The sequence below is a fragment of the Capricornis sumatraensis genome, chromosome 23 (assembly GCF_032405125.1).
Source record: "Capricornis sumatraensis isolate serow.1 chromosome 23, serow.2, whole genome shotgun sequence".
In the NCBI taxonomy this organism is placed as follows: domain Eukaryota; kingdom Metazoa; phylum Chordata; class Mammalia; order Artiodactyla; family Bovidae; genus Capricornis; species Capricornis sumatraensis.
In genome coordinates, this window is record NC_091091.1 from 41,835,651 (window position 1) to 41,859,941 (window position 24,291).

The 24,291-nt window shown below is 38.4% G+C and overlaps 1 protein-coding gene across 3 annotated transcripts in view; it reads right to left on the minus strand.

The window, feature by feature from the left end:
* Nucleotides 1-24,291, minus strand: part of ATE1 (arginyltransferase 1) — a 158,971-nt gene that overhangs the window by 76,888 nt on the left and 57,792 nt on the right. For all 3 annotated transcript variants that reach the window (XM_068961569.1, XM_068961567.1, XM_068961568.1), the window contains exons 9-10: nucleotides 10,899-11,080; nucleotides 2,943-3,042 (exon numbers count right to left, since the gene is read on the minus strand). In XM_068961569.1, coding sequence (XP_068817670.1) covers nucleotides 2,943-3,042; nucleotides 10,899-11,080 — 282 coding nt within the window. The remainder of the gene's footprint in view (nucleotides 1-2,942; nucleotides 3,043-10,898; nucleotides 11,081-24,291) is intronic.

Consider the following 24,291-nt stretch of genomic DNA (forward strand, 5'->3'; position numbering starts at 1 on the left):
CAATCTTATAAGTGAGAAAAATTTTAATAGTCATTTAGTCATTTAACAGTCCATTTAACTAGTCATTTTCTGTGAGTTATCTTTTATTGGTCTTTAGTTTTACACATTCAACTTGAAATGAGAAATATTCATGCTTAGACCGATACCCATCTTACAATTTCAAACAGTACATTTTCTGGTTGAAAATTCCCATCTGTGTTATTCTCTCAAAATGGAGGGTTCTGATCTGCTCAAAATATAATAAAATATTCTTAACTGAAATGAAAATATTTTTACTCTTCAGTTACTTAAAATTACTTATTTTCAATCATGATGTAATGAAAACAATTTTCTTAAAACAATAAAAAAATATAAAATACCATGTTTTTAATGTTGAAGACCAAAAAGTGTTCAAACCACCATGCCAAGAAAATACTGGCTTTACAAAATTAACTTAATATTCAATATTTTATCATTATATTATCTCACAAACATTTACAAAGTCACTAAATATAGTACAAATTTTCAGAACTGTCTTTCCCAAGATACAAGGTGAATATGATATAATATATTGGGAAAATTTAGTTTTGCTTTGAATGGTTACAGTGAGTGTTCCCATTACCTGCCTTTTCCACTCAGAGATGCACTCTAGTTTTACAGGTTTTAATACTGTTCTCAAATTTCCAACAGATATTAATATTGGGGCTGTGGAAAAGCAAAGGTGAGATTCCTAAAAAGTTATTCTTAAAATACTCTCAATATCTTCATATTTTTTACTCACTAGGATGAGTAATTAAAAATGGTTTAATAATTAAGAAATATCAAGTTTAGTAATACAAGCATACTCCATTCTATTGCACTTTGCTTTACTGCTTTTTTGCAGATATTGTGCTTTTTTAATAATTGAAGTTTGAGGAAACCCTGAGTCAAAAAGCAAGTCCATCAGCACTGTTTTTCCAACAGCATTTGCTCAGTTCGTGTCTCTGTGTCACATTTTGCTATTTCAAACCTTCTACTAGTGAAAAGATCACGACTTGATGAAGACTCAGATGATGGCTAGCATTTTCAGCAATAAATATTTTTTAATTAAGGTATATACATTATATTTTTAGATATACTGCTATTGCGCACTTAACAGTATGGTATGACTTTTACGTGTACTGGGAAATCAGAAAATTCATGTTACTTGATTTACTGCAATACTCACTTTATTGTGGTGGTCTGGAACTAAACCTGCAGTATCACTGAGGTATGCCTGTATTTACAAAGAACTTTAGCCTGGAAGAGAATATTAAAACACTGGGAACTGCTAGCAAACATTACTAGGTACTATTTCTAATAACCTAACATTTGCATCTCTTACCATGTTAAAAGCATTATACAGAACCACAAACTAAAATTACCAATTTATTAATTTATTTTGCTTCTGAGTTATTCCTTGAAACACTGTTAACATACTTTATATATAAGCCAATTAACATTTATTATATTGTTATGTACTGTTTTGTACATTGTTAACAGCAGATAGGGCCCCAAAACACTCGTAACAGCTACAGCTACAAAAGACACTGACTGACTGGGTGGTGACTGCCCTCCCCCTCCTTTTTTATATGAATATATATGGCACTGTCACCTATTAATTCTTACTTAAATGCTCCTTCTCCATGAAATGTGCTTCCCCGTCATACCTACTCTCTTTGCTGGGGGCGGGGGCAGGTCTCTCTTCCCTTTTAGTTAAACCCTTCCCTATTCCACACCTTATGCAGTAAACCCTACAGGCTCCTAGGCCACTTACCAGAGCACTGTACTGACCTGATTTTACATAAAATGCCTGCAATCTTCATCTATATTACAAGTTATAAGAGGAAGGTTCACATTCAAATCTTTTCGTATCTTCAGAGCTTAAAGCAGTGCTCCAAGTAGAGCAGAGATATTTGGTTACTGTTATTATGGTGGGCAAGATGGCTGTTCCTTTACACTGTTCTATACTTTCCAGAGCTTTTACAGTGGGCTATTAATACTTAAAAAACATCAAAGAGTTTCATTAAAGAGAGTCATAAAACTTAACAGCAAAAAACAAACAGCTCAATTAAAAAATGGGCAGAGGACCGGAACAGACATTTTTCTAAAGAAGACATACAAATGGTCAACAGGCACATGAAAAGATGCTCAACATCACTGATGAGTGGAGACATGTGAATCAAACTCACAATGACATATCACTTCACACCTTTCAGAATGGCTGTTATCAAAAAGACAACAAATTAAGTGTTGAGCAGGATGTAAAGAAAAGGGAACCCTCATACCCTACAGGTGGAAATGCAAACTGTTACAGTCACTATGGAAAACAGTATGGAACTTCCTCAAAAAATTAAAAATATAGCCATCATACAAATCTGGCAATTTCACTTCTGAGTATTTTTCCAAATAAAAGTACTAATTCAAATAGATACATGCACCCCTACGTTGACTGCAATATTATTGGCCAATAGCCAAGATACAGAAGCAACCTCAGTGCCCATCAAGAGAATGGATAAAGACAGGTACACACACACACACACACAACTTGAGGATGTACCTTAAGGTTACACACACACACACACACACACACACACACACAACTTGAGGATGTACCTTAAGAAGGTAGATTTCTTAATGGATATTACTGTGCTATCCCAAGTAAGCAGGGTCTTACTGAAGTCCTAGAATAGCTGGGATTGTTATATCTTCAGTGAACTTTTACAGATTAACCTATATTAAACAAATACTAAGTGCCTATTTGTCAGGCACGGCTATATGCAATGAAGAAGCTAGATTCTATGAAAAGTTTAAGACACAGTTAAAAATAATTCATGATTTACATTAAAATATATAATCATGTTAAACTAACATGATGAAAAATTACAAAGCACTAATTTTCATAACTTGAATCTACAGAAGACACGTATGAAAATTCACTTTACCTTATATTTCATCTTGGGACACGAATGAATGTAGAAACCCATGTAGTAATAGCTGAGTTGAGGTGTTTTCTCATGAAGTTGCCTAGTAAAAGCAATTTCTCTGACAAAAGAAGATGAAAGTACAGTTAAATCTAGTTCCAATTTCAAAGTACTATTTAATTTGGTAATATATTTGATCAAATCTGACATTAAGCTATCAAAAAAACCCAAGCGTTCCAAGAAAAACAATTTTAAAAACACTTTAAGATGATTTTTACTAAAAAGACACCAAAAAAAACTGTATTATTTTGAGCAAATGCACCAAAGTTCTGGTTTGCACTTTATTGGACACAGCAGTGTATAAAAACTCAAATGGCATAAAAGTACAAAGATCTATTTAATACAATTTCATGTCATTATTCATTATCACTTGGAGTTCTCAAAGACTGGGTGTATCAGGTTAAAAACAGTACAATAAATTTTAGAAAACTCAAAACCCAACAAATTTCAGTAAGAATGTCATTATGACCCTTTACATGCAAACACTTTCAACTACATATAACATGTTACTCTCTCCTGTGTCCAGATGCTACTCTTTTATTTTCTCTAAAACTAAAGAGCGGGAAAACATGTTGTCTCACTGCTTTTCCTCTACTTGTTGGCACAGGCAAGGATTAATTGAACAAATAAGTTGTCAGCGATGCCTACACTTGATGTGGTTTTAATTTGTATCCGGATAAATCTGGGCACAGAATTCCATCCTATCTGCCCAACTGAATGACTGCTTGCATTAGAGAAGTTTAAGCAAAATTTCAGTACATTTCTGAAGTATGAGAACAGCTGTTTGTTTTGTTTTTATGTTTGTTTCCCAAAGGTTTTAATTTCTTTTTCTTTGCTTTTAGTAGCAATGGATGCTTGAAATCCAAGGAGAGGTTTATTTTTTAAGGGAATAGTCTGTGCATTTTGCAAGCTCTAATTTAAATCACTGAAGGGCTGATACTCTAGAAGTTCATCTTTACAACAAAAGTATTTCTAAATCCAAACAGATTTAACATTACGAGGCTAAATCAGAAGAGATCCTATTATTCCTAAAAGAATTCTCTCTCAAAGTTCAAACCAGGGAAGAATGCACTGATACTGAAATGCAGGACCACCCAGCTAGGAAAAGGACTGCCCAGCCCTCCTTCACTCAGCCCTGTTCATCTCAGCGAACTGCATCACCACTCCACCCCTAAGCTGTTCGGGCCCTAAGCCTATGAGCCATCCTTAAAGATTCACCTCCTGCATCCACCCATTAGCAAGTCCAGCTGGCTCGATCTCCAAATACCCTGAATTGGACCACTTCTCACCACCCCCACCTCAGATACTTTGGTCCAAGCCACCATTATGGCTCCCTTGGACAATTCTAACAGCCTCCAAACAGATTTCCAGTTTCCACTATTGCCCTCCATAATCCCAGAGAGCAATCTAAGCAGTCTTTTATTAATTATTAATCAGGTGAAGTAACTTCACACTAGGCTGGTGTCAAACTCACATAAAATTGTGGAGAGTTCTGACAAAACGTGGTCCACTGGAGAAGGGAATGGCAAACCACTTCAGTACTGTTGCCTTGACAACCCCATGAATAGTATGAAAAAGCAAAAAATAGGACAATGAAAGATGAACTCCCCAGGTCGGTAGGTGCCCAATATGCTACTAGGTATCAGTGGAGAAATAGCTCCAGAAAGAATGGAGAGGGAGCCAAAGCAAAAACAACACCCAGTCGTGGACGTGACTGGTGATGAAGTAAAGTCCAATGCTGTAAAGAGCAATACTGCACTGGAACCTGGAATGTTAGGTCCGTGAATCAAGGCAAATTGGAAGTGGTCAAACAAGTAAATGTTGACATTTTAGGAATCAAAGAGCTAAAATGGACTGGAATGGGTGAATTTAACTCAATGACCACTGTATCTACTACTGTGGGGAAGAATCCCTTAGAAGAAATGGAGTAGCCACCATAGTCAACAAGAGTCCAAAATGCAGTACTTGGATGCAATCTCAAAAACAGCAGAATGATCTCTGTTCATTTCCAAGACAAACCATTCAATATCACAGTAATCCAAGCCTATCCCCCTACAAGTAAGGCTGAAGAAACTGAAGTAGAACAGTTCTACGAAGACCTACAAGACTTTCTAGAACTCACACCCAAAAAAGATGTCCTTTTCATTATAGGGGACTGGAAGGCAAAAGTAGGAAGTCAAGAAATACCTGGAGTACCTGGCAAATTTGGCCTTGGAGTATAGAATGAAGCAGGGCAAAGACTAACAGAGTTTTGCCAAGAGAACGTACTGGTCATAGCAAACCCCGTCTTCCAACAACACAAGAGAAGATTCTACACATGGACATCACCAGATGGTCAACACCGAAATCAGACTGATTATATTCTTTACAGCCAAAGATGGAGAAGCTCTATACAATCAGCAAAAACAAGACTGGGAGCTGACTGTGGCTCAGATCATGAACTTCTTATTGCCAAATTTGGACTTAAATTGAAGAAAGTATGGAAGACCATTAGACCATTCAGGTATGACCTAAATCAAGCCCCTTTTGATTATACAGTGGAAGTAAGAAATAGATTCAAGGGATTAGATCTGATACACAGATGGACAGAGGTTCGTGACACTGAACAGGAGGCAGTGATCAAGACCAACCCCAAGAAAAAGAAATACAAAAAGGCAAAATGGTTGTCTGACGCAGCCTTACAAATAGCTGTGAAAAGAAAAGAAGCGAAAGGCAAAGGACAAAAGGAAAGACATACTCGTTTGAATGTAGAGTTTCAAAGAATAGCAAGGAGAGATAAGAAAGCCTTCCTCAGTGATCAGTGCAAAGAAATAGAGGAAAACAACAGAATGGGAAAGACTAGAGATCTCTTCAAGAAAATCAGAGATACCAAGGGAACTTTTCATGCAAAGATGGGCTCAATAAAGGGCAGAAATGGTATGGACCTACCAGAAGCAGAAGGTATTAAGAAGAGGTGGCAAGAATACACGGAAGAACTATGCAAAAAACATCTTCACGACCAAGATAGTCACAATGGTGTGATCACTCACCTAGAGCCAGACATTCTGGAGTGTGAAGTCAAGTGGGCCTTAGAAAGCATCACTACAAACAAAGCTAGTGGAGGTGATGGAATTCCAGTTGAGCTATTTCAAATCCTGAAAGACAATGCTGTGAAAGTGCTGCACTCAATATGTCAGCAAAATTGGAAAACTCAGCAGTGGCCACAGGACTGGAAAAGGTGAGTTTTCATTCCAGTCCCAAAGAAAAGAAATGCCAAATAATGCTCAAACTACCACACAATTGCACTCATCTCAAACGCTAGTAAAGTAATGCTTAAAATTCTCCAAGCCAGGCTTCAACAATACATGAACCGTGAACTTCCAGATGTTCATGCTAGATTTTAAAAAGGCAGAGGAACCAGAGATCAAATTGCCAACATCTGTCGGATCACCAAAATACGAGAGTTCCAGAAAAAACACTTACTTCTGCTTTATTGACTATGCCAAAGCCTTTGACTGTGTGGATCACAATAAACTGTGGAAAATTCTGAAAGAGATGGGAATACAGAACACCTGACCTGCCTCCTGAGAAATCTGTATGCAGATCAAGAAGCAACAGTTAGAACTGGACATGAAACAACAGACTGGTTCCAAACTGGGAAAGGAGTGCGTCAAGGCTGTATATTGTCACCTGGCTTATTTAATTATATGCAGAGTACATCATGAGAAATGCTGGACTGTATGAAGCACAAGCTAAAATCAAGACTGGCGGGAGAAATATCAGTAACCTCAGATACGCAGATGACAACACCCTTGTGGCAGAAAGCGAAGAACTTAAGAGTTTCTTGATAAAAGTAAAAGAGGAAACTGAAAAAGCTGACTTAAAACTCAACATTCAGAAAACTTAAGATCATGGCATCTGGTCCCACCATTTCATGGCAAACAGATGGGGAAGCAGTGACAGACTTTATTTTTTGGGGCTCCAAAATCACTGCAGATGGTTAACTGCAACCATGAAATTAAAAGACACTTACTCCTTGGAAGAAAAGCTATGACCAACCTAGACAGCTTATTAAAAAGAAGAGACATTACTTTACCAACAAAGGTCCATCTAGTCAAAGCTATGTTTTTCCCAGTGGTCATGTATGGATGTGAGAGTTGGACTGTAAAGAAAACTTAGCACCAAAGAACTGATGCTTTTGAATGGTGGTGTTGGAGAAGACTCTTGAGAGTCCCTTGGACTGAGAGGAGATCCAACCAGTCCATCCTAAAGGAGATCAGTCCTAATATTCAGTGGAAGGACTGATGCTGAAGCTGAAACTCCAATACTTTGGCCACCTGATGCTAAGAACTGACTCATTCGAAAAGACCCTGATGCTGGGAAAGATTGAGGGTGGGAGGAGAAGGGGACAACAACAGAGGATGAGATGGTTGGATGGCATCACCAACTCAATGGACATGAGTCTGAGTAAACCCCAGAAGTTGGTGATGGACAGAGAGGCCTGGCATGCTGCAGTCCATAAGGTCACAAAGAGTCGGACACAACTGTGCAGGTGAACTGAACTGAACCTCCTTACTGTCGCCTGTAAGCCCTTCTCCATCTGCCCCTCATCAACACCACTGCCTGGCTGCCGTCCTTACACAGCACTGTCTAGATCCTATCCTGCATCCCAGCCCTTAAGGCCTGCCTTCTCTTCATTCCAAAGCCTCAGGACACTTGGACTTGGTACCTTTGACCTGGACTTCTATCCTCAGATTTTCACATAGCTGGCTCCTTTTTGTTCTTTCTTGGCTAGAGCGGTCTTTCCTGACCACCCTATATAAAAAGGGCCTAGTGCCCACTACCACAACTTTATTTTTGTTATAATACAAAGGCAAAGTAAAAGTGAAGTTGCTCAGTCGTGTCCGACTCTGTGCGGCCCCACAGACTGTAGCCTACCAGGCTCCTCTGTCCATGGAATTCTCCAGGCAAGAATACTGGAATGGGTTGCCATTCCCTTCTCCATGGGATCTTCCCAACCCAGGTATGCCAAACATGAACTCCTTTGAGGAGGATAGACAAAGGAGTCTAAAATTTTGCTATCCGTTTTTAAATTTACTGTCTGCTTTAACAAAGCTGGAAGTGTCTGATTCACATCTACGTACTTCCAGGACACAGACTGTGCTCAAACATCTGTTAAGCAAATTAATTACACTTCTAAAATTCATCTTGCCAAAAAAGAAAAATAAATTCCATCCTCACGAACCCCAATTCAAACAGTTTTAAAATCTGCAGACCAGTTTACATACAAATCTATACTTGATTACAAATCAAAATATAGAAACTCTATAGTGACTATACGATTGCTTAAGAAACTGAAGAAATGGAGGAAAAATTAAACAGGTTTCACTGAAATACATTGAAATCAAAAATGGAATTGGTAACTTGTAACCTACTCTCCCCAACTTTGCTTCATAATGTCAATCTGCTGGCTGCCTCTCCTCTTCTATAAACTCAGCAACTGAGATTCTCCAGAGCGCTGAAAGGCCGCAGTGCAGTGGCAGTCTCCTCACCCTCCACTGGCCCCAATTTTCATGCTCCACAGCCTCCTCTGCTACTTCCTCAAAGCTCTACAGCTCCAGAATTTTCAACAGCTTAATCAGCAGCAAATAGACTGCCGGAAACAGTTTTTTTCTGGGAACTGATTATTTGCTATCTCAAATGCAACAGGATTTCTATGTCTCTTTGTTCATTGAGAAATAAAATATTTCATAGAGGCTGGGATTTATTCTGTAAGAATAAATATTCTTAATATTGATCTGAGAAGTCTAGATAAATCCACAGCTACACATTGTAAAGTTAGAGATACAAAAAATAAAGGAAGAAGAAAATGGCAATAATTTCGAAGTACTGAATAATTCTGGTACAAAGAAAAAGTAACTTTTCTGAAATATGCACTTTCAAAGTTACAAAATATGAATGCTTTTAAACAATCAGTTCTAATTTCACAGAATCACAAAGATACCATAGAGTCCTGAATAGTTTTTAATTAGTTTTATACAAAATGCAATTAAATAAATAAGACAAATAAAAGATTATAATAGGGATCAGTTGTAAACACTGTATTTTTAAAATTTCCTATATAATGTGGTATTGAGAGACAGGTCAGGTCATGTTGAAAATATCAGTATGTAGGCCACCGAAAAACATAAAAAAATCAGCTATGGACCATATTTCTTTTTAAATCAATTAGTGATTTAAAAAAAATCAACCCTGATACTTTTATAATTCAGAGAAAAGCACATATACAATAAATAAAATAATCTCAAAGTATGTATTACCTTGATGTGAAAATCATGACCATCAGAGAAAACAATGGGAAAAACAAAGAGAAAAAAGTGATTCAATGACAAACAAGGAGAAAAAAAGAGACAAGCACCAGACAAACTCTCAATCCTCCTCCTTCCTCTACCGCATATACACACAGACAGGCAAGAATAAAAATAAAAGTAAATTATTTTCATGGGACAAGACCCCACTCTTTTTATCATCAGGATAATGCACCTAAAAACATGTGTGCTATGTTGCATACATTTGCAGCAATGGACATAAAAACGAAACCATCTTTGGATGAGGTCATAGAGTCAATGGACAGTCAGGGACTCCCTGGTCCTGTTCTATGTACTTTATATAATTGTACATTTCTTCCAACAGACTCAGAGGGCTTTAGTTCATTCATTTATGTCAGATTCATGTAACGTTTAATTAATTATAATATGTACATATACACATCTGGTCCTATCACTTCATGGGAAATAGATGGGGAAACAGTATCAGACTTTATTTTGGGGGGCTCCAAAATCATTGCAGATGGTGACTGCAGCCTTGAAATTAAAAGACACTTACTCCTTGGAAGGAAAGTTATGACCAACCTAGATAGCATATTAAAAAACAGAGACATTACTTTGCCAACAAAGGTCCATCTAGTCAAGGCTATGATTTTTCCAGTGGTCACGTACGGATGTGAGAGTTGGACTGTGAAGAAAGCTGAGCACTGAAGAATTGATGCTTTTGAACTGTGGTGTTGGAGAAGACTCTTGAGAGTCCATTGGACTACAAGGAAATTCAACCAGTCCATCCTAAACGAGATCAGTCTTGGGTGTTCACTGGAAGGACTGATGCTGAAGCTGAAACTCCAATACTTTGGCCACCTCATGCGAAGAGCTGACTCATTGGAAAAGACCCTGATGCTGGGAGGGATTGGGGACAGGAGGAGAAGGGGACAATAGAGGATGAGGTGTCTGGATGGCATCACCGACTCAATGGGCATGAGTTTGGGTAAACTCCAGGAGTTGGTGATGGACAGAGAGACCTGGTGTGCTGCAATTCATGGCGTTGCAAAGAGTTGGACACAACTGAGCAAATGAACTGAACTGATATATACACACAAAACAGGGATGACAAAATATATAAATAATGTAACATTTAAAAACCACTGAGCGGCTCTGACGGGGAGCTTAAATAAATGCATAAACTAAACAGCAAAAGCATCGCAATGACTTCTCAAACACTAGATAAGATGGATACCTTAAAAAGGGAATTACCATCAGACAAAAGCCAATGTAGGAGCTGTGGGTTTGATCCCTGGGTTAGAAAGATCCCCTGGTGGAGGAAAAGGAGAATCCCATGGACAGAGGAACCTAATGGGCTAAAGTCCATGGGGTCGCAAAGAGTCAGACACTACTGAAGCAACACACACACACACTCACACACACACACACACATTGTGGCCTCAGTTCTAAAAGTGTTATATCTAAATAAGAATATACAAGAGACTACAAAAGCAACAAATTATGTACTATCTAACAGAATTTCTACTGTTATATAATAAAATATAATCAAATGAAGAAATATTTGAAGTTCTATATGACCCATTACAAATGTCAAAAGCAATCTTACCGGAGCGCAGAGTAGACACCCAAAGACAGAAACGAATAATCGGGATCGTAGTACAAATATACAGATGATACACAGAATGGAAGAATGTCAATCACCCCCACAGCAATGATCTTCCCATCAAGCCAGTACTGCTGGTGAAAGGAGCCATAACCACAATCTGGTCCATTAGGGGAATTCTCTGTCTGTGAAAAAGTAGACATAGAAACAGCTTGTCACTTTTATCTTTATATTAGAAAATATTAATAATTAACTTTTTCTATTTGTATTTTACTCAGCTGAGTAACTCCTAAAATTTCTTCTGTTTTGCCACTATCTTCTGACTCTCAGAAGAGTCATATCCTGCAAAACTTTTTAGTTGTAGAAAACTGATGTAACAAAACAACAGAGAACAATCAAGTTAACGTTTTTTTCAACTTTTTTTTTTCTGTTCCATGCAAAAGCTGGGAAAGAAATGATGAATGAGAGAAAGATGGATAACATAAAAGTGAGGGCTAAGTGCGAACAGAAGAACTATCCTCAGCTGCCAGCCAGGCCTGGTCTATGACCACTCTTGTGTTCATAAGGCACATGAGCTCATAATTTTTTCTAGGTACAAGTTCCTACGTAAACACAAAGAGCTATGACATTTCTCCCTATTAGCCAAAGGATAGTGAAAGTTATCCCCTTACCATCATTTTAATGTACCTATAATCCCACAGAAGAAAATGCCACAAATTTTTCTAGAGATTGCAAAATATAACTATTTTCTATAAATAATTTATGATATTTCTCATTTTAAAATTCAATATGAATTTAAATGTAACTGTTATTAAATGAAAACCATACAGTGAAAATTATGGAGCACCGTAAGAAAATGCTTTGTCAGAAACTGAATAATGTTAGAGATGAACAATTTAACTGAACAAATATATTAATAAGAAAACTTGTGTAACATATTCACACACTCAAAGTCACAGAGAACGTATATGGAAAAAGGCTAGCAGGGAATGAAGGAGAATGAAAAAAGCAGGTTTGTTAACAATAAAACCAGAAAAAGACATTACAAGACAGGAAAACTACGTAACAGTATCTCATAAACACAGAAGGAAAAATCGTCACAAAATATTAGCAAATCAAACCCAACAATGTATATAAAGAATTACACACTATGACAGAATAGGATTAACCCCAGATATGCAAGGTTGGTTCAAATACTAGAGAATTTAAAAAAGAAAAGCAATTAATGTAATCCAACCATCAAAATAGGCTAAAAGAAAAGTATGATTATATTGATTGATAAAGAAAACACATCTGACAAAATCCCACACCCATTCATGACTAAAAGTTCTCAGCAAACTATGAATAGAGAAACTTCATCAACTTTGTAAAGAACATATACAAAAAAATCTACAGCTAACATCATACTGAACTGTAAGAAACTGGACCATCTCCCCCTAAAACGGGGAACAAGACAATGATATCCGCCTTCATTACTTCTATTCAACATCATACTGGAAATCTTAGTCAGTGTAATAATATGAGAAAAGGAAATAAAAGATATTCATATGCACTGAAAAGGAAAAAAAAAAAGCTGTTTCACAAATGGCATGACATACTATGTAGAGAATTTCAAAGAATCAACAACAAAAACTGAAACTAATAAGCAATTACAAGCAGATTATAGGACACAAGGTTGATATGCAAGGCAACTGCTCCCCTATATACAAGCAGTGACTGGAATTTGAAATTAAAAACACAACACCATTTATAAAACGACCAAAAAAACTTACACACCAAAGTATAAATCTAACAATATATTCAGAATCCATATGCAAAACACTACAAAACTATGACAAAAGGAATCAAAAAAGACATAAACAAATGGAAAATATTATATGTTCATTTTGACTGAGATGTCCATCCTTCCCAAGTCAAGTCTCCAGACTGAATGCAATCTCAATCAAAACCCCAGCAACTTATTTTGTGAATACTGGCAAATTAATCCTAATGCTTATCTGGAAAGGAAAAAGAGTCAGAATACCAACACAATACTGAAGAACAACAAAGTCGGAAGACTGAAACCACTTGACATCAAGACTTACTATAAAGCCACAATAATCAAGCTTGTGTGATACTGGTGAAAACAAATGAAACAACAGAACAGAACACAAAATCCACATAAATATAGTCAACTGCCCCTTGGCAAAGAAGAAAAGATAATTCAAGAGAGAAAGATCAGTCTGTACAACAAAAGGTACTGCACCAACTGGACATCCAGATGCAAAAAAAAAAAAAGCAGTATCTAGTCACATACCTCACACCTTTCAAAAAAAATAACTCACAATGGATCACAGACTATGTAAAATGTGAAACTTCTAGATGATAACGTAGGTGAAAATCTAGGAGACCCGGGGTATGGCGATGAGTTTTTAGATAAAACACCAAAAAGCACAATCCACGAAGGAAATAAATGTCAAGCTGGAAATCACTAAAATTAAAAACCTCGAGTCTGTGAAATACACTGTTATGAGAATAAAAAGGCAAGCCACTGACTGGAGAAAATCTTGCAAAATATCTCCGGGTCTCCCGCATTCCAGGCAGATGCTTTAACCTCTGAGCCACCAGGAAGCCCCCAAAAGAACTAGTATTCAAAAAAAAAAAAAAAAAGCACTCTTAAAATTCACCAATGAGAAAACAACTCAATTAAAAACCAGGCAAAATATCTAGTGAGACACTTCACCAATGATGTACAGATGCCAAACATGAATACAAAAAGATATTCAAAAAATAAAAAGATGCTCAATATCATTTGTTGTTAGGAAACTGAAACTTCTTAAAAAAAACAGAGTATTACATAGCTATTAGAATAGCTGAAATCCAATAACCTGAATATCAAATGCTGGTGAGAATGCAGAGTAACAGGAATTCTCATTCACTAAAGATGGGAATGCAAAATGGTACAGACACTTTGATACAGACACTGGACATCCAGATGCAAAAAAAAAAAAAAAAGCAATATCTAGTCACAGGCCTTACATCTTTCAAAAAAAATTAACTCACAATGGATCACAGACTATGCAAAATGCAAAACTTCTAGATGATAACATGTTTGGTGGCCAAACGTACAAAATGGAGAAATGTTAAGTATTTATTGCTAAGTGAATGAAATCAGTGTGAAAATGCAACCGATTATACGATTTCAATTACATTCTATAAAAGGCAAAACTGTTGAGAAAGTAAAAGATCAGTGGTTGCCAAGAAATTGGGGGTGTGGGGAAGGATGAACAGATGTAGTACAGGGGGCTTACAGGATGAAACTGTTCTATATAATAAGTGTAGTAGTGCAAACATGACATTATGCACTTGTCAAAACTCACAGAATTTTACAACACGAAGGGTGAGCTTTAATATAAGCAAATTAAATGGCTGATTCACTTTGCTATACAGCAGAAACTGTCCATGAGTCCATACTGATATAAATGATTGAATACACTAATACATGAGGAGGAAGACACCAATCTCCCATGCAGAATTGCAAAGAGCTTATGTAGATACTCTGCCTAAAGTGAGGGAAGCATAATTCACTACTATGTCAGTGGGGGCTGCACACAGTGACTTCTTTCCCAAAAGCACAGTTTGGGAAAGGGGTAGGAGAGTAACTGTGCAAAAAGAGAACATCCACCATGGTGCCAGCAACATCAGCGATTTCTAAACCTTCCAATGCTGTACTTAAAATGGTGCTTGGACAGTAAACACATCTTTAACCTTTGAAGAGCTTCTACCAACTATAATAATAAATGTCAAACCCTGGTTTTAGCGTTCACTGTCACATATGGCATCGCTCTTTTAAAAAATCATTACTATTTCTCTAGAAGCAGATACAGCTTGAAGAGCAGAAGAGATAAGCATACAGAAGTATTATACAAAAGGAAAACAGAAAGGATATTAACCTATTTTATCTGCAACATCTGAATTAATGCCAATCCTCTAAATTGTTAATAGACTTGAGGCCTAATCACCTGTCTTAGAAAATAGATTGTTCCAACTATGTAATAAAAAATAAACTCCTACATATCATAGCATTTTATGAAAACCATCTTTTAAATATAAGCCCCGAGGCTCACAGGAATGAACTCTCTGTCTTTAGAAATACTCGGGCAGGAGAGCAACCAGTACAGCGACACAGAGACAGAAACAAACTGTCAGCTCATGATGGGGAAGGTGGGGAGCCTGTCAAACGTGCGAAAGCCTTCAAGGGAAAGCTAACTGGATGACTCTGAAATGAGTCTAAATCCTTCCATGAGTTCAGTTTAGTGTGTCATTCCAGGGCTCATTAAATCAAATGACTGTTCATTCATTCATTTAAAAACGTATTTATTAAGGACATAGTAAGTAGGGACTCAATAAGCACATTCTCAATAAATAAATAATCGATATATTCTGATAGCCCTAAACATGAATAAGCCCCGCTATATGTTGTACTAGCCTGAAAATTTTTTTTCAAACTGCAATTACCTTCTCAGTTTCCAAAGTTCATTACTTCCCTCATCTCCTGGATCTCCCACTGGTTCATCCTCCTATGAGTCCAGTCGTGACCAATTTGTCCTACCACCGGCATTATTCCCACCTCTCAGTTCCACGTTGAGAGTTAGGTTTCTTCCCTATCTGCAAAGCACTGCATATAGATAGGGGTTGTTTTATAATTATTTAGCAAAAAACTACCTACTCTGACTCCCATCACATCACCTGAGGAAACCGGAACTCCAGGAGTCAACTAACAAATAAACTGGTCATAAAACCACAGAGTTATTAAATGACACACAAACTGGCCTCTGAGCCCCTAAGTCAATGCTAAACAAGAAAACCAGCTACTTTTAAATGCTTTTAAATAAGCTCACTTCTCAAATATCCTTCATCTATCCAAGCTGGCATCCGGTCCCATCACTTCATGGGAAATAGATGGGGAAACAGTAGAAACAGTGTCAGACTTTATTTTTGGGGGCTCCAAAATCACTGCAGATGGTGACTGCAGCCATGAAATTAAAACACGCTTGCTCCTTGGAAGAAAAGCTATGACCAACCTAGAAAGTATATTCAAAAGCAGAGACGTTACTTTGCCGACTAAGGTCCGTCTAGTCAAGGCTATGGTTTTTCCTGTGGTCATGTATGGATGTGAGAGTTGGACTGTGAAGAAGGCTGAGCGCCGAAGAATTGATGCTTTTGAACTGTGGTGTTGGAGAAGACTCTTGAGAGTCCCTTGGACTGCAAGGAGATCCAATCAGTCCATTCTGAAGATGAACCCTGGGAATTCTCTGAAAGGAATGATGCTAAAGCTGAAGCTCCAGTATTTTGGCCACCTCATGCGAAGAGTCGACTCATTGGAAAAGACTCTGATGCTGGGAGGGATTGGGGGCAGGAGGAGAAGGGGACGACCAAGGATGAGATGGCTGGATGGCATCACGGACTCGATGGACGTGACTCTGAGTGAACTCCGGGAGATGGTGATGGACAGGGAGGCCTGGCGTGCTGCGATTCATGGGGTCGCAGAGTCGGACACGACTGAGCGACTGAACTGAACTGATCCAAGCTGGTAAACAATGCAGCATGAAATACAAAGTGCTTCAATGCAGGGTTAAAAAAATTTTTTTTCTTAAAATCTGCTTTGCTGTACTCCTTTTCTTTCCATAATGCTTTCTGACTATTAAAACATGAGTGATTTCCTTTTCCCCTCGTGGGGTCTTCACTGACCTAATTTTAAAAAACAGATTTCAAAAACGGAACACACTCCAAGTAAAGACAGATACGAAGCTATTTTTCTAAAACTGTATCTGAGACCTCAGCACTACTGTTAACAATGATCTACTAGTCTCAACTTGCTAAGTTAATCAATACTTTCAAGCTTTTCAACAAGTAATTGGCCGCTGAAAAAATGGATTGGAAGTGAACCTGAAATATTGATTCCCTCAGCCCTCATTGCAGCTGGAACAGCCAGAGACCCCAGATCACTCACTTCTGGCTGGGGAAGTCTGAAAAATAGCAGTGTCCAACACCATATACTCAGCTGATCTAACTAACATACTTGATTTCTGTCTGTGCACATACATGTGCTGAATCAGCTACTTTTAAACACTTTTAAATTAACTTGCTTCTCAAATATGCCTCATTTATCCAGGTCAGTAAACAAAGCAGCATGAAAAACAAAATGTTCCAATGCATGGTTAAAGAAAAATCTTTTTAATCTGCTTTGCTATACTCCTTCTATTATTCCACTTGACATACAACTGCCGTAATAGAATTTCTTCCCCTCAAACACAACCCCTTAATTCAAATTAAGTAATACTTTAAAACATGGAAAGCGCACAAAGAGTTTCAGGGACAGAGTGAAGGAGATAAGAACAGAAAGAACAATACTTAGATCTGTGAAATCAGAAATCGGCAGAATGCTTGGACTTGATCTCCAATCTTTCAACAATATCCTTAAAACCCAGACTCACTGAATTTGATCAAGCCACAGGCTTCACCATGCTGTGACTTGGACATTTATTGATTACAAGTTTGTTAATAAGCTGAGTTCAGTTCAGTTGCTCAGTCGTGTTCGACTCTTTGCGACCCCATGGACTGCAGCACGCCAGGCCACCCTGTCCATCACCAATTCATGGAGTTCACTCAAACTCATGTCCATTGAGTCCGTGATGCCATCCAGCCATCTCATCCTCTGTCATCCCCTTCTCCTGCCCTCAATCTTTCCTAGCATCACGGTCTTCTCAAATGAATCAGCCCTTCACATCAGGTAGCCAAAGTATTGGCGTTTCAGGTTCAGCATCAGTCCTTCCAATGAACACTCAGGACTGATCTCCTTTAGGATGGACTGTTTGGATCTCCTTGCAAGTCCAAGGGACTCTCAAGAGTCTTCTCCAACACCACAGTTCAAAAGCATCAATTCTTCGGTGCTCAGCTTTCTTCACAGTCCAACTCTCACATCCATATACGACCACAGGAAAAACCATAGCCTTGACTAGATGGACCTTTGTTGGCAAAGTAATGTCTCTGCTTTTGAATATGCTGTCTAGGCTGGTCATAACTTTCCCTCCAAGGAGCAAGCGTCTTTTAATTTCAAGGCTGCAATCACCATCTGCAGTCATTTTGGAGCCCAAAATATAAAGTAAGTCTGACACTGTTTCCCCATCTATTTCCCATGAAGTGATGGGACCGGATGCCATGATCTTCATTTTCTGAATGTTGAGCTTTAAGCCAACTTTTTCACTATCTTCTTTCACTTTCATCAAGAGGCTTTTTAGTTCCTCTTCTCTTTCTGTCATAAGGGTGGTGTCATCTGCATATCTGAGGTTACTGATATTTCTCTCGGCAATCTTCATTCCAGCTTGTGTTTCTTCCAGTCCAGCGTTTCTCATGATGTACTCTGCATATAAATTAAATAAGCAGGGTGACAATATACAGCCTTGACGTACTCCTTTTCCTATCTGGAACCAGTCTATTGTTCCGTGTCCAGTTCTAAACTGTTGCTTCCTGACCTGCATGTAGGTTTCTCAGGGGGCAGGTCAGGTGGTCTGGTATTTCTGTCTCTTTCAGAGTTTTCCACAGTTTGTTATGATCCACACAGTCAAAGGTTTTGGCACAGTGAATAAAGCAGAAATAGATGTTCTTCTGGAACTCTCTTGCTTTTTTGATGATCCAGTGGATGTTGGAAATTTAATCTCTGGTTGCTCTGCCTTTTCTAAAACCAGCTTGAACATCAGGAAGTTCACAGTTCACGTATTGCTGAAGTCTGGCTTGGAGAATTTTAAGCATTACTTTGCCAGCGTGTGAGATGGGTGCAATTGTGCACTCCTGACCTTGGACATGGGATATCTCCTCTCGGCTGCTCCTGCGCCACGCTGTGCAGCTGTGTTAACGAGTAGCAACTAGAAACCATCTTTACTGTAAATTTAAACCATCAGCTAAAATAGATTTGTCACCTTTACCTTCCCTAGGTTACGAAGAGCCAAATCATTCTGTCCCTTCCATTAACTCCCCAAGGGGTTCAGTCCCCCAGTATTAGATAGGCCTCCCAAGTCACTGACTGGTCTCTACTGAGGGTCTTGAAAATTCTACTTCAATTCTTGGGATCACTGCATTTCTTTAACCCCTTACTTAGTTAAGGCCTTTTAATGGTTAATACTCTTAAAAACACAGCAGATGAGATAATGGCAGATCGTGCAGGAAAACGCACTATTTGGGAAAGGGAAAGTAACAGCAGTGCTGCCTCAATGAAACAGCATTATGAACTCAGCAACGCTCCAACTTCTCAGCCTCAAAACCCCTTTACACTGACAAAACTGAGGACCCCAGAGAACTTTTACTTATTGAACTGCGTCTCTATATACTTACTGTATTAAATACAAAGACCAAAATATGTTCCAAAAATATGTTCCTATTAATTCACTTAAAACAACAATAAATCCAATACATGTTAATTAGACATACTTTAAGAATTACTGTATTTTGCAAAACCAAGATAAATCTAGTTAGGGGAATGGCACTGTTCAACACTCTGCACATCCTGGGCAGCTGCCTGTGTGCTCAGTCATGTCCAGCTCTTCGCAACCCCGTGGACTGTAGCCCAGCAGGCTCCTCTGTTCATGGGATTCTCCAAGAGTACTGGAGTGGGTTGCCATTTCCTCCTTCAGGGGATCTTCCTGACCCAGGGACCAAACCCACATCTCCTGCATTGGCAGGTAGATTCTTTGCCACTGAGCCACCAGGGAAGCCCCCATTCATACTTTTCAAATGTAGATGGAGAAGGAGTCTATAAACTGTAAACAGAAAGGAAGCAGGCCATAGTGACTGACTCCAGGATTCATAATCAAGATACCTGAATTTGAGCCCTAACTCCCCGCACTGTACAATTTCTGGCTATCTTATCTTAGCAAGACAATAACTTCTTTTAAAAGTATCCATTTCTGCATTATAAAACAGGAATACTACTAGGCACCTTCAAAGGTAGCTGTGAGAAATAAATGACAAGGCACAAACACTCTGCAGACTGAGCAAATTTAGGTACGTTTTGGTTTCAGCGTTAAGGGGTCTGAATGACACATCCTAAAAGATTGTGTCTAAGAAATCACATCAGTAGCTCATTGAATAGCAAACTTATACAAGCTAACAGAACCTATCTTCAATTTCCTTACAAAGAGCTCAGTAATGTGATGATTAGCAATATGCAATAGTTTATCTTTCTCATGCTCCCAGTTTATCACAGTTTCAGATAAGTGAAAGAATAAGCAAAGTTATTTTTAGCAGTTCCTCAATTTCAAGAATTTAGCTGATAACAGGAAAAATACAACAATAAAGCTCACGGCTAGCTATACAAAAGAAAAAACATGACTTAAATGTTGGGGAGGATGGTATGGCTTCGGTGATTAATGAGCTATTGCAGTACAATACCAAAGATGCTCTGTAGAAACGACATCAATATTAATGGGTGAATTCAGGCTTTTGGCTAAATGGTTCCCAAAATGCACGTATATTTACGCTGATAAAGTACACCTGTCTCCTTACCCACCTGCTTCGATGTGCCTCAGTTATGTTTAAAACAGACACTCTTACAACTTAAAGAAACAGGCAAATGAGAAGTCTCACTCATATGCACTAGAAACAGTACTGGAGGACCAACTCAGGGGTTCAGAGACTGGAAGAGCAGAAGTCTTCAGGGGCTACACAAGGGCAGGACCTGTGTTCTCCTCCCTGCCAAAGCATCCAAAAGTAACACTGCAATCACACCTGTTCACATACAGATCTGTGATTTGCCAACTGATGTCCTGAACTTTTTAAACAACAGTTTACTGAGGCTTCCCAAGGTAAGCATTTCAAGCACCTGATTAAAAGTGCAGTGCTTGAAAATAACAGTAACGCTGAAGAAGCTGAAGTTGAATGGTTCTATGAAGACCTACAAGACCTTTTAGAACTAACACCCAAAAAAGATGTCCTTTTCATTATAGGGGATTGGAATGCAAAAGTAGGGAGTCAAGAAATACCTGGAGTAACTGGCAAGCTTGGCCTTGGAGTACAGAATAAAGCAGGGCAAAGGCTAATAGAGTTTTGCCAAGAGAACGTACTGGTCATAGCAAATACCCTCTTCCAACAACACAAGAGAAGACTCTACACGTAGACATCACCAGATGGTCAACATTGAAATCATACTGATTATATTCTTTGCAGCCAAAGATGGAGAAGCTCTATACAGTCAACAAAAACAAGACCAGGAGCTGACTGTGGCTCAGATCATGAACTCCTTATTGCCAAATTCAGATTTAAATTAAAGAAAGTAGGGAAATCCACTAGACCATGCAGGTATGGCCTAAATCCCTAAATCAAATCCCTTATGATTATACAGGGGAAGTGAGAAACAGATTTAAGGGACTAGATCTGTAAGAGTGCCTGATGAACTATGGACTGAGGTTTATTACATTATACAGGAGACAGGGATCAAGACTATGCCCATGGAAAAGAAATGCAAAAAAGCAAAATGGCTGTCTGGGGAAGCCTTACAAATAGCTGTGAAAAGAAGAGAAGCAAAAAGCAAAGAAGGAAAGACATTCCCATTTGAATGCAGAGTTCCAAAGAACAGCAAGGAGAGATAAGAGAGCCATCCTCAGTGATCAATGCAAAGAAATAGAGGAAAACAACAGAATGAGAAAGACTAGAGATCTCCTCAAGAAAATTAGAGATACCAAGGGAACATTCATGCAAAGATGGGCTCGAAAAAAGGACAAAAATGGTATGGACCTAACAGAAACAGAAGATATTAAGAAGAGGTAGGAAGAATACACAGAAGAACTGTACAAAAAAGATCTTCATGACCCAGATAATCACGATGGTGTGATCACTCACCTAGAGTCAGACATCCTGGAATGCGAAGTCAAGTGGGCCTTAGAAAAGCATCACTACGAACAAAGCTAGCGGAGGTGATGGAATTCCAGTTGAGTTATTTCAAATCCTAAAAGATCATGCTGTGAAAGTCCTGCACTCAATGTGCCAGCAAATTTGGAAAACTCAGCAGTGACCACAGGACTGGAAAAGGTCAGTCTTCATTCCAATCCCAAAGAAAAGAAATGCCACAGAATGCTCAAACTATTGCACAACTGCACTCATTTCACATGCTAGTAAACTAATGCTCAAAATTCTCCAAGCCAGGCTTCAGCAATACGTGAACCATGAACTTCCAGATGTTCAAGCTGGTTTTAGAAAATGGCAAAGGAACCAGAGATCAAATTGCCAATATCCACTGGATCATGGAAAAAGCAAGAGAGTTTCAGAAAAACATCCATTTCTGCTTTACTGACTATGCCAAAGCCTTTGACTGTGTGGATCACAATAAACTGTGGAAAATTCTGAAAGAGATGGGAATACCAGACCACCTGACCTGCCCCCTGAGAAACCTATATGCAGGTCAGGAAGCAACAGTTAGAACTGGACACGGAACAATAGACTGGTTCCAAATAGGAAAAGGAGTACGTCAAGGCTGTATACTGTCACTCTGCTTATTTAACTTATACGCAGAGTACATCATGAAATGCTGGGCTGAAAGAAGCACAAGCTGGAATGAAGATTGCCGAGAGAAATATCAGTAACCTCAGATATGCAGATGACACCACCCTTATGGCAGAAAGAGAAGAGGAACTAAAAAGCCTCTTGATGAAAGTGAAAGAGGAGAGTGAAAAAGTTGGCTTAGAGCTCAACATTCAGAAAACGAAGATCATGGCATCCGGTCCCATCACTTCATGGGAAACAGATGGGGAAACAGTGTCAGACTTTATTTTTGGGGGCTCCAAAATCACTGCAGATAGTGATTGCAGCCATGAAATTAAAAGACACTTACTCCTTGGAAGGAAAGTTATGACCAACCTAGATGGCATATTCAAAAGCAGAGACATTACTTTGCTAACAAAGGTCCATCTAGTCAAGGCTATGGTTTTTCCAGTGGTCATGTATGGATGCCAGAGTTGGACTGTGAAGAAAGCTGAGCACCGAAGAATTGATGCTTTTGAACTGTGGTGTTGGAGAAGACTCCTGAGAGTCCCTTGGACTGCAAGGAGATCCAACCAGTCCATCCTAAAGGAGATCAGTCCTGGGTGTTCACTGGAAGGACTGATACTGAAGCTGAAATTTCAATACTCTGGCCACCTCATGTGAAGAGTTGACTCACTGGAAAAGACCCTGATGCTGGGAGGGATTGAGGGCAGGAGGAGAAGGGGATGACAGAGGATGAATGGCTGGATGGCATCACCAACTCGATGGACATGAGTTTGAGTAGACTCTGGGTGTTGGTGATGGACAAGGAGGCCTGCTGCGTTGCAATTCATGGGGTTGCAAAGAGTCGGACACGAATAAGCCACTGAACTGAACTGCTTGAAAACAACTTATTCCTACAACTGTTTTGTTTTTTGTTAACAGTTCAGGAAACACTACAAATAATCCTCAGATTCATTTTAAGAACAGAAACTCATTGAAGATATTCAAATGGCCAAAAAACACATGAAAAGATGCTCAATATCATTAATTATTAGAGAAATACAAATCAAAACTACAATGAGGTATCACCTCACATTGGTCAGAATGATCATTGTCAAAAAAGTCTACCAAAAATGGAAAAATCTACAAATAATAAATGCTGGAGAGGATGTGAAGAAAAGGTAACTCTCCTATACTGTTGGCAGGAATGTAAACTAGTACAACCATTTACAGAGAACAGTACAGAGGTTCCTTAAGAAAACTAAAAATAGAGCTACCATATGATCCTGCAATCCCACTTCTGGGTATATACTCAGAGAAAACCAGTAATTTAAAGAGATATATGCACCCCAAAGTTCACTGCTACACTATTTACAACAGCCAGGACATGGAAGCAACTTTAATGTCCTTCAACAGAGGAATGGATTTTTTTTAAAAATGCAGTACATATACACAATGTAATATTACTCAGCCATAAAAAAAGAATGAAATAATTTCATTTTCAGCAACCTGGATGGCTCTAGAGACTGTCATACTGAGTGAAGTAAGTCAGAGAAAAATAAGCATCATTTCACTTGTATGTGGAGTATTAAAAAAAATGTTTCAAATGAACTTATTTACAGAACAGAAATAGAGTCACAGATGTAGAAAAACTTATGGTTACCTGGGAGAGGGATAAACTAGGAAACTGAGATATTTCAATAGAATGAAAAAAAAAAAAAAAAAGAAACTTAAAGGTATGCTAAACCAGTATGACATCAAAATTTACATACTTTCTTAAAAAGACCCAAAAATGAAATTTAAAAACTGGAAATAATATAGTCTATAAATAAGAAACTAAAAATAATAAATTTAACTTGGAAAATGCAAACAGCAGTACCCATGGTTAATACATCACACAGCT